The sequence below is a fragment of the Schistocerca gregaria genome, chromosome X (assembly GCF_023897955.1).
Source record: "Schistocerca gregaria isolate iqSchGreg1 chromosome X, iqSchGreg1.2, whole genome shotgun sequence".
NCBI lineage: Eukaryota > Metazoa > Arthropoda > Insecta > Orthoptera > Acrididae > Schistocerca > Schistocerca gregaria.
The window spans coordinates 233,884,634-233,899,574 of NC_064931.1; the positions used below are offsets into that span (position 1 = coordinate 233,884,634).

Sequence of the window (14,941 nt, forward strand, 5' to 3'; positions counted from 1 at the left end):
CTTATTGAATTTTATCTTTATAAGCATTTTGTAATATTTGTCAATCTAGTAAGGTTTCTATTACTTTCTAAATTAAATTACAGGTCGTCTGATGATCATGTGATATGACCGAAACCAGTCACCTATTTTCTTAAAACATAAGTGGTCTGATCAAGACTGAATATTCCGAAAGAAAAATTTCAAAAATTTTTGATCACTGTTCCAAAAATGTTTATTAAAAAAAAGAAATGTGTTTGTGGGCACTGATTCAGAATGAAGTGCAAAACTTAGCAACGCTTCCATTTCTTGCAGGACTCTAAATAGACGTGACATCATTTGCAGGTATGAAGCAGGTGATGAAGTGTTTCTAGAAAACAAACGACGTTTAAGAATTTTACTTGACCAGTACCACCTTTGATCTTTGCAGTTAAGAGTTACAAGAATCCGAGGCATGGTTGAAGTCTAGGGAACAGTAGATTGCGTGAAGGCATATAGCGGAGGAAAATGTCGCTCACACTGACAACGAAGGACAATGCTCTCGTTGGATCGAGATTAGCAGAGCCCAATGTTCAAGGCTTACATTCCGACACGCATTCTGAATGTAGCTGATGCCAAAACGGGAAATTAACTTCGTTAGTTCATCAAAATTTGTGAAGAAGTTAAATGTTTCAAGGATTATGTGCCGTATTTTGCCGGAAGACGTAACCTTTAAATTTTACGGAACAATTAACTGCGAAAGCTGCGTGCACTGGGCTAGCGAAAATCCATACGTAACTGAAGTTAGGCACGTTAGCCCACCACGAATATCATTCTGGTATTGTATGCCGTCCGGATGGTTAATCAGGCCCCGCTTCTTTGAAGAGCCTGTCACAGTCTAACGTAGCACATTATCCCGAGTTGTTATTCCTTGCAGTGAAGTACGCGATTTTTAACAGTGTCTGGTTCTGTTGCCGGGGGAAACACTGTTTTTTCGTACTCCACATGCCGCAATCCTGTCGCTGCCACGATTGTACTTTTAACACCTCAGATCATGATCTTCAATTCTTTCGGAGATGTATTTAACCTGAAAATAACTCTTTCGCCACGAAAGATATTTACGTTCCACAATCTGTGATTAAAAAGATTAGTACATAAAATTTCTTTAAAATTATGTTTTCGCTACAATAGTTGCTTGAAGTAGAAACAATCGTTTAAAAATTATATTTTGGAAAGAGTGAGCGTATAGAGGACATACGTGAAGTGTGAATGTTTTATTTTACTGAAAACTATGGAAAAGTATGCTTGGAAACAATCTTGGGCAGTCACGAGTCACGAGACTAATGTCCACTGTGCTTTATTTTGTATAAAAGCAGCCAAAACGAAAGAAGTTTAATTGCTGCCGATAATGCTGACTTCATTTTATTTGAATTTCGTTTCATAAATTCTTTCATAATCCTAGTGGACGAGTTAATGATTATCGCTAGCATTTGAATGCAGGAGCTTTTCTGATTATCTGGACAGGCAATCAGCCTAAGAGATTTAAGTATTCTACGCACTTCGCGGAATGCACTGTGCTGCAGTCCTGTGTATCGAGTCGTCGAACGTCAGCCGTCTTAGTGAACGGAATGTGTGGACCTGTACCACACAAATTTCAGCTAAGATTAGAATAATTTATTCGTTCAGATGTTTTGCCATAAATATGAATCGAGTACAAATTTAAACATTTTTAGTGAAATGTTTGATAATTCTTTATTGAATTACATTGGAAGTAATTTGCTTGTGAAATTTCTGGTCGTTTTAGAACACTCGGTGTCATGAACATTAATGAAGCATTACGGCGAGCACTTCTTTAACTCGCGGATAGTTGTGGGTCACTGATTGTGTGTACTAAACAATTTATTCGGGTTGGACGTACAAATGCTGGCTGTTTTGCGTGTGAAGACACTTAGTAAAACATTAACAAGCTTGCAGTGATAATAGTTTAGGCAGTGAATATGGATTTGATAGCCACTAAGATGATTTTTCAGACACATTAAAGGCTCATTAGTTGAACTTTGAACGTTTAATGCAATTAGTTAGAATTCCGAACGCCAGGTCTTTTCTAAAAATATACAGATACTGCCACTAAGCTTGAGTTACGCTACCTAGTCGGTGTTTTTTTTTAATGGCGCTTTTCGTCGATTGAACTAGCACGTATCAACACAAAGTGAAGTGAATGGTCATGATCAAGCCTATCTACGTAGGTGGACAAATTTCTGCACCGAAACCAAGAAATAAAGACCTTCAGGCCGAACCATGATCTAAGTAGATGGATGACCGACACAAGAAACCGCCCAATCGAAGCAGGTGACTTAACAAGAAATGTTGCATCTGAGAACTACAGGACTTAACGAAATTTTTGAAAATTAAGTTTATTTTTGCAACAGGAAATTTCTGAGTCGCCAAGTCCCTCCGAGATGGATAGGGCAAAGAGGAAGTGTTGTAGGGTATTCGTTCCATCACCACATTTAATCCTTTTATGTTCAACCTTTTGGGTACTAGCAAGGAAACAATGTATACTGCAAGAATACAAACACTGATCTAAGAGGTCGAATCTAGCTAGCTTTCGATGCTATTCCATTATAAGAAATTCAATAGTTATGTCACTCTGTCTTAGCAGCAGTAATCTTAGTCGTAGTCTTATTTCAGCATGGTTTTAGTTTTGAATATATACCGATACTTTACATCTTAACCCGTACAACACAAAAACTGTACAATTCTGTCCGATTTACACTGAAGGGCTTCAGTTCCAAAAAGTGTACATTATTTTGTGACATCCTGCAGTTTTTCGAGGACACAGACAAGTATGTATGGTAATTTGTCGCTCACAAATAACCGTATTTGCGAAAATAACGATGAGAGTGATGGAAAATACCACGTGAATTACTTTTTTTCTTGCAATAATGCTAACCCACACATACCAAACGTTGAAGTTACCTTACAAGACTTCTCAACACTTGCTGTTCAGACAACTAACTCGTTTCAGCTATAGTGAAAGCACTAGTCGCCAGAATAGGGCTACATTCGCAACATCGGAGTATAGTTTCGTAGTTCGAGATACTAATTGTTTCGTCTTTTGTACAACTGGTTCATAATTATTACAACGAACTGGAGACAGAAGTATCTGCATGGTCAGTACACAGACCAGTCTGCGGAACTCAAACAGGGATCAGATTCATTTGATGCTTGAATAGCTGGTTGGCAATGTCACTCATCAAAGATATTCATTCATTCATGCAGTGATGGCACATCTACCATATTTATTACGCTTAATGGAAAAGGCGTAGCGCTAAATAAGGTGGGCCTATTTTTCTGTGAACATTAAAACTGTCAAAAGGTTTCTTCGTTTTGTGGCAATTAAGGCAGGAGTAACCAGGTAGCGTGTAGCTGGCAGGGTAGCTTTATTTAAGGTTGTCAAAATCCTCTTCATCGCCTCTCATTTCTTGTTTAGATTCACCAAACACCCGCTACTAACCTGGTACTGCTGGTACTCGCTGATCAAGTCGTCGATGTTGGAGGCTGCTTCTGCAAATTCCATCTCGTCCATGCCTTCGCCTATGTACCAATGCAAGAAAGCCTTGCGTCGCAACATGGAAGCGAACTGCTCTGAAATACGCCGAAACAATTCCTGAAACAAGTTTGTATTCTTATCAGAATTGCTTCAGTTCACAAATGACACCAGAAATAACGAGATACCATGTCACGCAGAGTTGAGTACTTAGCATAATCCAGAAACGAAACAAGTATACGGTGGAGTGCGTGCGAGAGACGATTATTGAAAATTACGCATCATTTATATCCGTTACACAGATCTATAGTATACTGTTCTGCTATCTTCTACGGTTGTGGCATTGTTTCAGTAGCATGCATCATTACTTTTTCGTTGAGGCTGACTGCCCTCCACCGTAGTAACGTTCTTTTACCCGCAGTATGTTTTAATAGAGCAGATAGAGACTTAAACTGTGAATTTCTTATTTGACAATGTTCTAAATTTCCCATACTTGAAATGTTTGTTACTCCATTTCCGAAGAACACACAACTGGACTATAGTTATCTACTTAAAAATCTTCTCTCTTTGTAATGATTCTATGAATGCTATCAATGTGTAACTCAAAAAGCACGGAAAACTTCATGAAATACAAGGTGTTCTGGGATTTCTGTTACAAGCTTCTAGGACTTTTAGAGGGGAGTGAGCAGATAACATTCTGACAGTTTCTGTTCAGATGTTTGACGTGTCCACTTCTCCTCGAGGAATTTAATTAGGAGCGACGCAGTACAATTGGAAAGGAAATATAGCTGAACATCCATTTATAATCCCAATTGTTTGTATTGACACTTTAACATTACGTTTTTATATTATTCTAAAACAAAAAAGAACTCTGCGTACTATACGCACACGACAGTACTGATGCATTACAACAGTGGCTCGATATGGCGACCAAAAACTTTGTTACAGATAGTTTACTTACGAAACATGTTGTGGTACACCCTCGCCATCCCACATGCCGTATCTTCAGTTTCTAGTGCAGCGCCCAGAACTCATGAGAGCAGATCATCTATTGTCTCTACAGGGGTCTCTTAAATTATACTTTGCATGCGACTCAACAACTGGTAGTCCACGTCATCCTGTCTACAATATTGCATACAAGGAGAAGCAACTTAGACTGCTTTCCCTCAGCAGACGTGGACGCCTTACACATGTAAACTGAAGCTGCCGTGAAAGGAAACGGTACGCTTCCGAACATGGGTTCCTATTCAAATTATTATGTTCTCGCTCCCTTCTACAAATCTTGGAAGTTTCTAAGTTTCTAAGAAATTGTCTTACGTCAAAGCGGTAGGTGGATCAAAACAAAATTTCCAGACACTCTGACCAAAATGGTCCTGAAACAGAGGAGGACAGACTAAAGGCCGAAATACTTAATGTCTTTTCCAAAGCTGTTTCACAGAGGAAGACAGCACTGTAGTTCCTTCTCTAGATTGTCGCACAGACGACAAAATGGTAGATATCTAAATAGATGACAGAGGGATAGAGAAACAATTAAAATCGATCAAAAGAGGAAAGGCCGCTGGACTTGATGGCATACCAGTTCGATTTTACAGAGTACGCAAAGGAACTTGGGCCCCATTCTTGCAGCGGTGTACCGTAGCTCTCTAGAAGAGCGAAACGTTCCAAAAGATTGGAAAAGGGCACAGGTCATCCCCGTTTTCAAGAAGGGACGTCGAACAGATGTGCAGAACCATAGACCTATATCTCTAACGTCGATCAGTTGTAGAATTTTGGAACACGTATTATGTTCGAGTATAATGACTTTTCTGGAGACTAGAAATCTACTCTGTAGGAATCAGCATGGATTTCGAAAAAGACGGTCGTGTGAAACCCAGCTCGCGCTATTCGTCTACGAGACTCAGAGGGCCATAGACAAGGGTTCACAGGTAGATGCCGTGTTTCTTGACTTCCGCAAGGTGTTCGATACAGTTCCACACAGTCGTTTAATGAACAAAGTAAGAGCATATGGACTATCAGACCAATTGTGTGATTGGATTGAAGAGTTCCTAGATAACAGAGCGCAGCATGTCATTCTCAATGGAGAGAATTCTTCCGAAGTAAGAGTTATTTCAGGTGTGCCGCAGGGAGTGTCATAGGACCGTTGCTGTTCACAATATACATAAATGACCTTGTGGATGACTTCTGAAGTACACTGAGGCTTTTTGCTGTGGTGTATCGAGACGTTTTAACAATGGAAAATTGTACTGAAATGCAGGAGGATCTGCAGCGAATTGAAGCATGGTGCACGGAATGGCAACTGAATCTCAATATAGACAAGTGTAAATTGCTGCGAATACATAGAAAGATAGATCCCTTATCATTTAGCTACAAAATAGCAGGTCAGCAACTGGAACCAGTTAATTCCATAAATTATCGGGGAGTACGCATTAGGAGTGATTTAAAATGGAATGATCATATAAAGTTGATCGTCGGTAAAGCAGATACCAGACAGATTAATTGGAAGAATCCTAAGGAAATGCAGTCCGAAAACAAAGGAAGTAGGTTACAGTACGCTTGTTCGCCCACTGTTGAATACTGCTCAGCAGTGTGGGATCCGTACCAGATAGGGTTGATAGAAGAGATAGAGTAGGTCAAACGGAGAACAGCGCGCTTCGTTACAGGATCATTTAGCAATCGCGAAAGCGTTACGGAGATGATAGATAAACTCCAGTGGAAGACTCTGCAGGAGAGACGCTCAGAAGCTCGGTACGGGCTTTTTTAAAGTTTCGAGAACATACCTTCACCGAAGAGTCAAGCAGTATGTTGCTCCCTCCTACGTATATCTCGCGAGAAGACCATGAGGATAAAATCAGAGAGATTAGAACCCACACAGAAGCATACCGACAGTCCTCCTTTCCACGAACAATACGAGACTGGAACAGAAGGGAAAACCGATAGAGGTACTCAAGGTACCCTCCGCCACACACCGTCAGGTGGCTTGCGGAGTATGGATGCAGATGTATTCCATTTTTAAGAGTTGCGTATTACTTACATTAATAACATCTATTTAATATATGACAACATATATACATGGCATGTGTAAATTGTGTCCGTAAGTGAACGACTGTGTTCCTGTCACCAACTCATTACAAGAATCCCATATGAAAATGGGTCGAAAATGTCATTCGGGAGTGCCGAGAGGAATTCCATGTTATGTAATGCACCTCAGACTTACATTTTTACTTGCATTCTTCGTTACAGGTGGTCTCGTCATTTCTTTTGAGCTTGTCTTTTGTTGTTTTGTTTATGTTAATAACACCCATAACGTCACAAAAGTTTTATTCGGTGAGAGAGATAAGCGACATGCACTGCATATACGGCCTAGCGGAATGGAAATGCTGCGCAGCACTTCAGCATCATACTTAAAGGTATCTCAAGAGGCAGTTACCGTGTGTAAATACATTTACACGGTGCTTTTGAGAGAAAGGCACATTGGAAAGAAGGGTTTGTAACATTGACAGACTCCAAGACATATGGAGCTCTGAGCTAGAACGCGTTGTTCATATTTTGGACAAAAGCTAATACACAGACTGACCGAAGGCAAAGGAGTTACCTCACCTGTAACATTCAGCATCGCAATCTCCTGTGAACGCATTACTTTCAGTGGGTGAAAGGCTTAAATCCCGAAAACATCCATAGAAGAAGATCTTTGTCAACCCACGTCTCGGCAGTGTGCTGTGTTCGTGCATTGTCAGTTGTTGGCGCTGATAAGGCTAATTTACAAGTGATGGGATCTTCAGTTATCGTAGCAATCACGTCTGTGCGTACGAAAATCCTAATGCAGTACATGACAAAGGTAGCGATTCAGCCTCAGCGTGTAGGATGGAACCAGACAGTGTGTTGGTAGTTCTTAATTCTTTCCGCATTATCTTATGTTTTCTCAGAAGTGTGGTGCTTCATACGCTGAGTTGACAAGTCAGGAGATACCTCCTAACATCATGACGGACCACCTATTGGCCGGTGTAGCACAGTAGCGAGACGTGGCATGGACTCAGCAAGTCGTTGGAAATCACCTCAGAAATAAAAGCCATGCTACCTCTGTAGCCGTCCATAATTGCGAAAGTATTGCCGGCGTAGGATTTTGTGCACGAACGGATCTCTCGATTATGTCCCCAAAATGTCTGATGGATGGGCGAATCATTCGATCGAACTGCCCAGAACGTTTTTCAAATCAGTCGCAATCAGCTGTGGCCTTCCACGAAATTTCCGTCGTTGTTGGGAACAAGAAGGCCAGAAGGGGCGGGTGTGGGGGGGGGGGGGGGGGGCAAAAGGGAGAATTGGTCCAAAGTATAATCAAATTACCAAAGCAAAAATGTGCCAAATAAAGAGACTCCTATTAAGCTCCTGTTACGACAGGAAAAGAAGGGCCGCGAATCTATTCTCGTACCCGACCCTCGGAATTTCGATACTAAACCACGTAGTAGTTCACGATGTCCCTCTTACAGCGCCTGGTAGTGTTTATTCATCTCTGTAAAGCTTGTGCTCTAAGCGAAATATCCTGTGACTAAACGCTCCGATCTCTACTATTAGTCCTACCTTGTAGGTGTTCCAGAGTGAGGAACTGTACTGAACAGTTAGTTGACCTAATGTTTTGTAAGCTACTTATTTCGTAGATGTCTCCTTGAGACCCTTCCAATGAGTCTGTCCGACATCTGCTATTTTACGTGGTCATTTCACGTAAGGTCGCTCTGGACGTTTACTCTGAGATATTTTACGGTTGATACGACTTCTAAAAATTTGTCATCAGTGGGGCATTTCCACGCTAGTTTACTTCTGCGATGTGTGAGCAGTATGTTACATTTATTTACGCTCTGGGTGAACTGCCTTTCTCTGCACTATTCATCAATCCTCTGCAAGTTCTTTTGCAAATAGCTACTACCTTCTTGCATTACTACTTCCTTGTGGGAAACAATAAAATGGTTCAAATGGCTCTGAGCACTATGGGACCTAACATCTGTGGTCATCAGTCCCCTAGAACTTAGAACTACTTAAACCTAACTAACGTAAGGACATCACACACATCCATGCCCGAGGATTCGATTCCTGCGTCCGTAGCAGTCGCGCGATTCCGGTCTGAGCGCCTAGAACCGCGAGACCACCGCTGCCGGTTGCGAAACAATATCACCTGCAAACAATATTATGAAGCTTCTGCCATTTTCTGCTGTATCATCTAATATATTATTAAAAGTAATGGTTCTTTTATACTCTCTTAGGTTCTCCTGAAATTACATCTATTTTGTTAAATTAAGAGCAAAGTGGTGTTCTCTCGGTAAGGAAGCCGTCAATGGAGTAGTAAATCTGGTACGATACTCGGGATACTCGATAAGCTCTTATTTTTTTCTCTGGACGACAGTTCGGGACGGTGTGAAATGCCTTCCTGAAGTCTAGGAACAAGGCATAAACCTGAGCACTAGGGATCTCATGGAGCGACAGAGCGAGCCGAGTTTCACAAATCTCTCTTTGCGAAATTCATGTTTAGTTTTATGGCGCTTTTCGTTCTCCAAAACGTCATAATACGAGAGCATAAATCATGTTTCATAATTCTATAACAGATTGACATCAGTGGTATAGTCCTATAATTATGTACCGAGGGAGGAGGTGCAATTGTTAGCACACTGTACACTCATTCGGGAGTACGACTATTCAAACCCACGTCCGGCCATCCAGATTTTGGTTTTCTGAGATTTCCCTAAATCGCTCCAAGCAAATGCCGGGATAGTTCCCTCGAAAGGGCACTGCCGATTTCCACTCCCGTCCTTGAGACAATCCGAGCTTGTGGTCCGTTTCTAATGACGGGACGTTAAACACAATCTTTCTTCCTTTCTTCCTTCCTTCCTTCCTTCCTTCCTATAATTATGTCCATCTGTCTTAGGACCCTTCTTGAAAACTGGAACGACTATCGCTTTTTTACAATTGCTACGTACCATTCGTTGCTCCAGCGACTTGATGAATTGCTGCTTGTACTGGAAAGCACGTTCTTTCGCATCGTCTGTGTAGAATCTTACAGGTTTCACTTCTGGTCCAGATGCCTTACCTTTACCAAGCTATTGTAGATGCTATTCTGTTCCGTTGTCACGTATCTCAGTATCTGACATTTTCATGTTCGTATGCCAACTCTAAGTTTTTCAGTAGTACCCTTCAGGTAGTGGAGCCATACCACGAAGCTGCAGTTCTTATGGAACAATTGGGAGGTAACCTCGTGTTTGTAACTCAAACACCCATATATGTATTCGGCTTGGATGTGCAATTCGAATCGGTGCAGAAATACCATGAAATATTGGGTAAACATTGCAAATAGTAGTACGAGAGTCCAACTGTTTCAAGTTTGCATCGTTTAACGATTTTGGGAGTATCATCGAGTACTAGAATGTACAGTCTTAGACAATAAAACTGACCGCCAGACGGCCGCCACATCGACTAAGTCCGAGTCGTTCACTTAAGGTGACCAATAAAACCGTCCGCCTCTGACAAAGCTACGTCCGGCCATCTGTACAATATGGCAACGTTCTAAGATTGAACATCGAAGATAATTCGCATCACATTCTACCCACTTGTAATAACAAATACTTTCAGAAACAATTACGCCCGACAGCTCGTGGTTGCGTCGCTATCAGTGCAGCTTACGCTCGAGCGTTTCCTTACAATGCATCAGCCACCGGCCACCAGCCAGACGCCACCCGCCGCCTGAAATTGGCCGCCGCCCAGGTGAACGCGCCGCGACGCTGTCGGTGTAGGTATCAACTGTGATTTTCGAATTTGAAGTTCTAGTTATCATCTTGCAGTTAAGCATTGGCTTTTGCACTTTTCAAAGTCATGAACTACTGTTAAGCAATGTAAAATTAGGTCGCAAGTGGAAAGAGGTGGAACATCTGCAACACAATGCTTACTTTTGGTGTAACAGAGGGGTGAATGCAGAAGAGGCAGCTCGAAATATTTGAACTGTATGTGGAGCGAGAGCTTTTGGGAAGTATACGCCAGCAAAAGATATTCTTGTTTCAACAAAGATCTTTCTAGCATGATTGATTTTCCACATTAAGAAAGCCTCGACTACTGATAAAGTGAAGAATTACCATGTAACCACCATGCGACATTTGCATTAAACAGGCAATCTTCAGAAGTTTGGTATAGGAATCCTGCATGCTCTAATTCGAACCAACAGAAATCAACGAAGTGACTATTATTGCAGTTTTGCTTGAACATCATCAGGTCGCTCATTGCGCATTCCTGTGCAATACTGTTACTGGTGACGAGTTATGATGCCTTTTATCGTTAACTTCCTGACAAGAAATGAAAGGCTGAGCGCCCCCAAAAGAAAAACTCGAGAAAAGAGTAGTGTGAACGTAATATTTTCCATCTGCTAGCTCAAAAAGTGCAGTTTGCACTACGAGTTCTTCCCCAAGGATGTGTCCATCACAGCTGGAATTTGTTGCCAACAATTGAGACTCCTTTCGGTCGCAGTGTAAGAAAATCGACCGACAACACTACATCACGTGTGTTAATGCATGATAACACACTCTGTTGATCTTAGGAACAAACCAGCCGGAGTGGCCGAGCGGTACTAGGCGCTACAGTCTGGAACCGTGCGACCGCTACGGTCGCAGGTACTAATCCTGCCTCGGGCGTGGATGTGTGTGATTTCCTTAGGTTAGTTAGGTTTAAGTAGTTCTAAGTCTAGGGGACTGATGACCTCAGAAGTTAAGTTCCATAGAGTCATTTGAACCATTTTTAGGAACAAAACTATCCAGAAGATTGATAGGGAAGTCATCTCTCAGGCACTCGTCACTCTGATTGTATACTCGTAAAATTTTACCTTTCCTGCTCTTGATCGATCAACAGTCAAGGCAGTTCATTTCTAGACGAAAATGCTCTTCAAACTACACTGGTTTAGTGAAAATTTGCTGGAGCGTTGCCTTGCGATTGTCTTATTCAGTTTCTCTGTCTGCTTGCAGTTCTGGTAGAAAAGAATGAAAAATATGGCTTTCAGCAAGTCTCTAAACGCGAACGAAAGCAGCTTGCAACTGGTAGGCAATGATGTTACCTCGGAGCTGATTTTTTCCTAAAGTGGGCAGACACCATTTTGAGTTTGAATTGTTGGCAAATGTCAATCACACGTGTGCTGTTGGTTTTAGTGTTTCGATGTGTAGAATTTCTATCAATGATTTTTCTATAGGTTTTTGCTGACACAAATTTAGCGTTGAAGCATCGCATTAGCCTTTTCACGTTCTTGGTGAATTTTGCTCATGGTTTTTTCGAGTGTTCCTGAATTTCGACATTTTTGGGGTTTTTCTTATTTTCGATGTTGGTGGGGGTATGTGCACTGATGAATATATATTTTTGTTGGCGCTCTGGATGCGCATAGTGATAAGCCGATTGTCAGTGGGTGTGATTTCTTTGACAGAGTTGATAACGGATCTGTGTATGAGAAATGCCATGCCGAAGGTTGGTGAGCCTTTTGTTATCTTTGTTATCTTTTGCTGTGTTTTGCTCTTTAAGAGGCGATAGTTTCCGTAATGCAAAATTTCATTATCAGTAATGTTTCTTGAAGAGCAAGGATGAGAAGTTTTTGTCGGTCGAATTCTTATGTGAGATTATGTTTTCCTACTTGGATCAGTGTATTGATATTTAGCGTTCCAATGAATGTTTTCTGCTTGTAGGGAAGTTTAGCAGAGATCTCCGAGATTCTCTGTCGTGCTAGCCTGGACTCCCCAGAATCCGAAAGTTCAGTTGCCGTCTGTCGACGGGTGGGCTGCGTACCACCTGAGGTAAAGTTGAATTTACTTGCACAGTTCATGTTTGCTTGCGTTGAAACCTTTGAAACCAAATATTTTCAGCCAAGCTCATTGAGCTAACAGACGGTGTCGGGTTGTGTGCTTCCCTTATTGCATTTAAAAAATGCTACATGCCGAAGAATATGAACACATTTCCTAGACAGTTGCTACCTGTTACTCCACCAAAGGAATTTATGTGCGCATCGTTGATGCTATACAGACGTTCAAATTATCCAATTCCTGTAGTTTCAGTTAGATACCAGATAGTTCTAATCGGATTCAGCCAGACAATCTTAATGTGGATTTCCGACTACGACTCATCACATGATTGATTCGGTAAACCACATTCCTAATCGGACTGTTGAACATAGATTTCTTATCTATGACAAGGCCTGCATTATTAAAAACTATGGAAAATACTAATACAATTTACTTATTACAAATCCCTTATATAAATATCTGAAGTAACGAGATAACAGTTTATTTACAGGACCACAGCCCCATCAATCAGAGCAGAGCAGAGCAGAGCAGTGCAGTGCAGTGCAAGATTGATTTCAGGGCCAAGAGAGGATAAAGCTGTTGTTTGTTCCACGATCAACCAGATAGAGAATATGTGGGCAGAGGTAACGAAGTCATTGCTATGTGGACCTACAAATTCAAGCGACCTTTGGATTAATATAGAAGACGTATGGTGGGAAGTAAACCATCACGCTAAACTCTCGAGGACCTTTAAGGAATCAATGCCCTGACGCCTTAGAGAAATCTTACGTATGGATGGTGGCTGGGTTGGTTACTGAAAGTATACTCGTCCACAAAACCCATGTGGACAATTGTGTGATAATCGGGCAAGCTTTGCTTTGTCGCAGCTCTTTAGCGTACAACTCCATTTACTTTCAGTCTCCTCCTCACAATTCTTACAATGCAAAGTAAATGAAAAATCTCATCCACTCGACGCCAACTGAGAAATTGATTGGCGCATGTGTTTTTCAACAGACAGCAGTCGTCACTATCAATGGAATCAGTATGTGCGCGTGCGTGCATACGCACAATGTGAATCAATACTATTAAAATTAGAGACACAAGCAACAATAAATACTGCGTCAAATATAACTGTAAAGTATTTTAAGACAGTGGCTAGTTACTGCAAACGGAATTTTTACCCAACCCATTTCTTGCATATTAAGTAAGTAAGATGTATTAGCTCCATAATATCGTTGGCAGATACAGTGCGCTCTTGTCGCGGCTCGCGATAAGTACAGCGATTAGCTGTGCCCAGTGCCACAGCCATTTGTTTATGTTACCTGAGCGTGGACACTGCAGCAGACGCTTCGCCATAAAGAAAGAAATCACCTTGGCTCTGACTGCAGTGGGCGGACATCACTGCCTGCATGTTCTTATAGTAACCAGCGTGAGACTCTACTCACAGGTGCCATGGAGCAATTGGAACGGGTATCATGTCATTAGTCATCAGAATATTACCAGTGAGGGAATCTCCACTATTTGAATTCCAAGAAAATAGGAACCTTCTCCCAAAGTAATGTGAGGTGTTATCAAATTTATCCAATACACAAAAATTAACTGCAGAGCTTTCATGCACGCAGTAGTAACACACAAGGAACGATTAAGTCTTGGAAGAGTATATTTCATTTCCTCCTCTCATATCAACGCCCTTGTTTTAGTATGAAGTGAGAAAAACACAAAAAACTAAAGTTTCTGAGAAGCATGTAAGTCATTTCCTCTTCTCATGCCATAGCTTTTGTTTTAGTATGAAGTGTTCTGAAGCATAATATGGCACCAGAGTCTTATCGTAGACCCTATCGGAAACGCAAAAAGCAGGGAGCTCTCCAGTTTTTGTCCAACAGTCTGTTTCATACATTATTACCGCCCGCAGATTCTTATACAGGGTGTTACAAAAAGGTACGGTCAAACTTTCAGGAAACATTCCTCACACACAAAGAAAAGATGTTATGTGGACATGTGTCCGGAAACGCTTAATTTCTATGTTACAGCTCATTTTAGTTTCGTCAGTATGTACTTCCACCTACGCTCAATGAATCACGTTATCATTATTTCATACGGGATACTCTACCTGTGCTGCTAGAACATGTGCCTTTACAAGTACGACACAACATGTGGTTCATGTACGATGGAGCTCCTGCACATTTCAGTCTAAGTGTTCGTACGCTTCTCAACAACAGATTCGGTGACCGACGGATTGGTAGAGGCGGACCAATTCCATGGCCTCACCGCTCTCCTGACCTCAACCCTCTTGACTCATTTATGGGGGCATTTTAAAGCTCTTGTCTACGCAACCCCGGTACCAAATATAGAGACTCTTCGTGCTCGTATTGTGGACGGCTGTGATACAATACGCCATTCTCCAGGGCTGCATCAGCGCATCAGGGATTCCATGCGACGGAGGGTGGATGCACGCATGTATCCTCGCTAACGGAGGACATTTTGAACATTTGCTGTAACAAAGTGTTTGAAATCACGCTGGCACGTTCTGTTGCTGTGTGTTTCCATTCCATGATTAATGTGATTTGAAGAGAAGTAATAAAATGAGCTCTAACATGGAAAGTAAGCGTTTCCGGACACATGTCCACATAACATATTTTCTTTCTTTGTG

General features: G+C 41.5%; 1 protein-coding gene across 3 annotated transcripts in view; it reads right to left on the reverse strand.

Moving 5' to 3' along the window:
- LOC126298806 (tubulin beta chain-like) overlaps positions 1-14,941 on the reverse strand; it is a 131,364-nt gene that overhangs the window by 39,746 nt on the left and 76,677 nt on the right. For 2 of the 3 annotated variants that reach the window (XM_049990270.1, XM_049990272.1), the window contains exon 8: positions 3,473-3,625. The exons of the other annotated variant lie outside the window; for it this stretch is intronic. In XM_049990270.1, the coding sequence (XP_049846227.1) occupies positions 3,473-3,625 (153 nt within the window). The remainder of the gene's footprint in view (positions 1-3,472; positions 3,626-14,941) is intronic. 3 annotated transcript variants of the gene reach the window in all.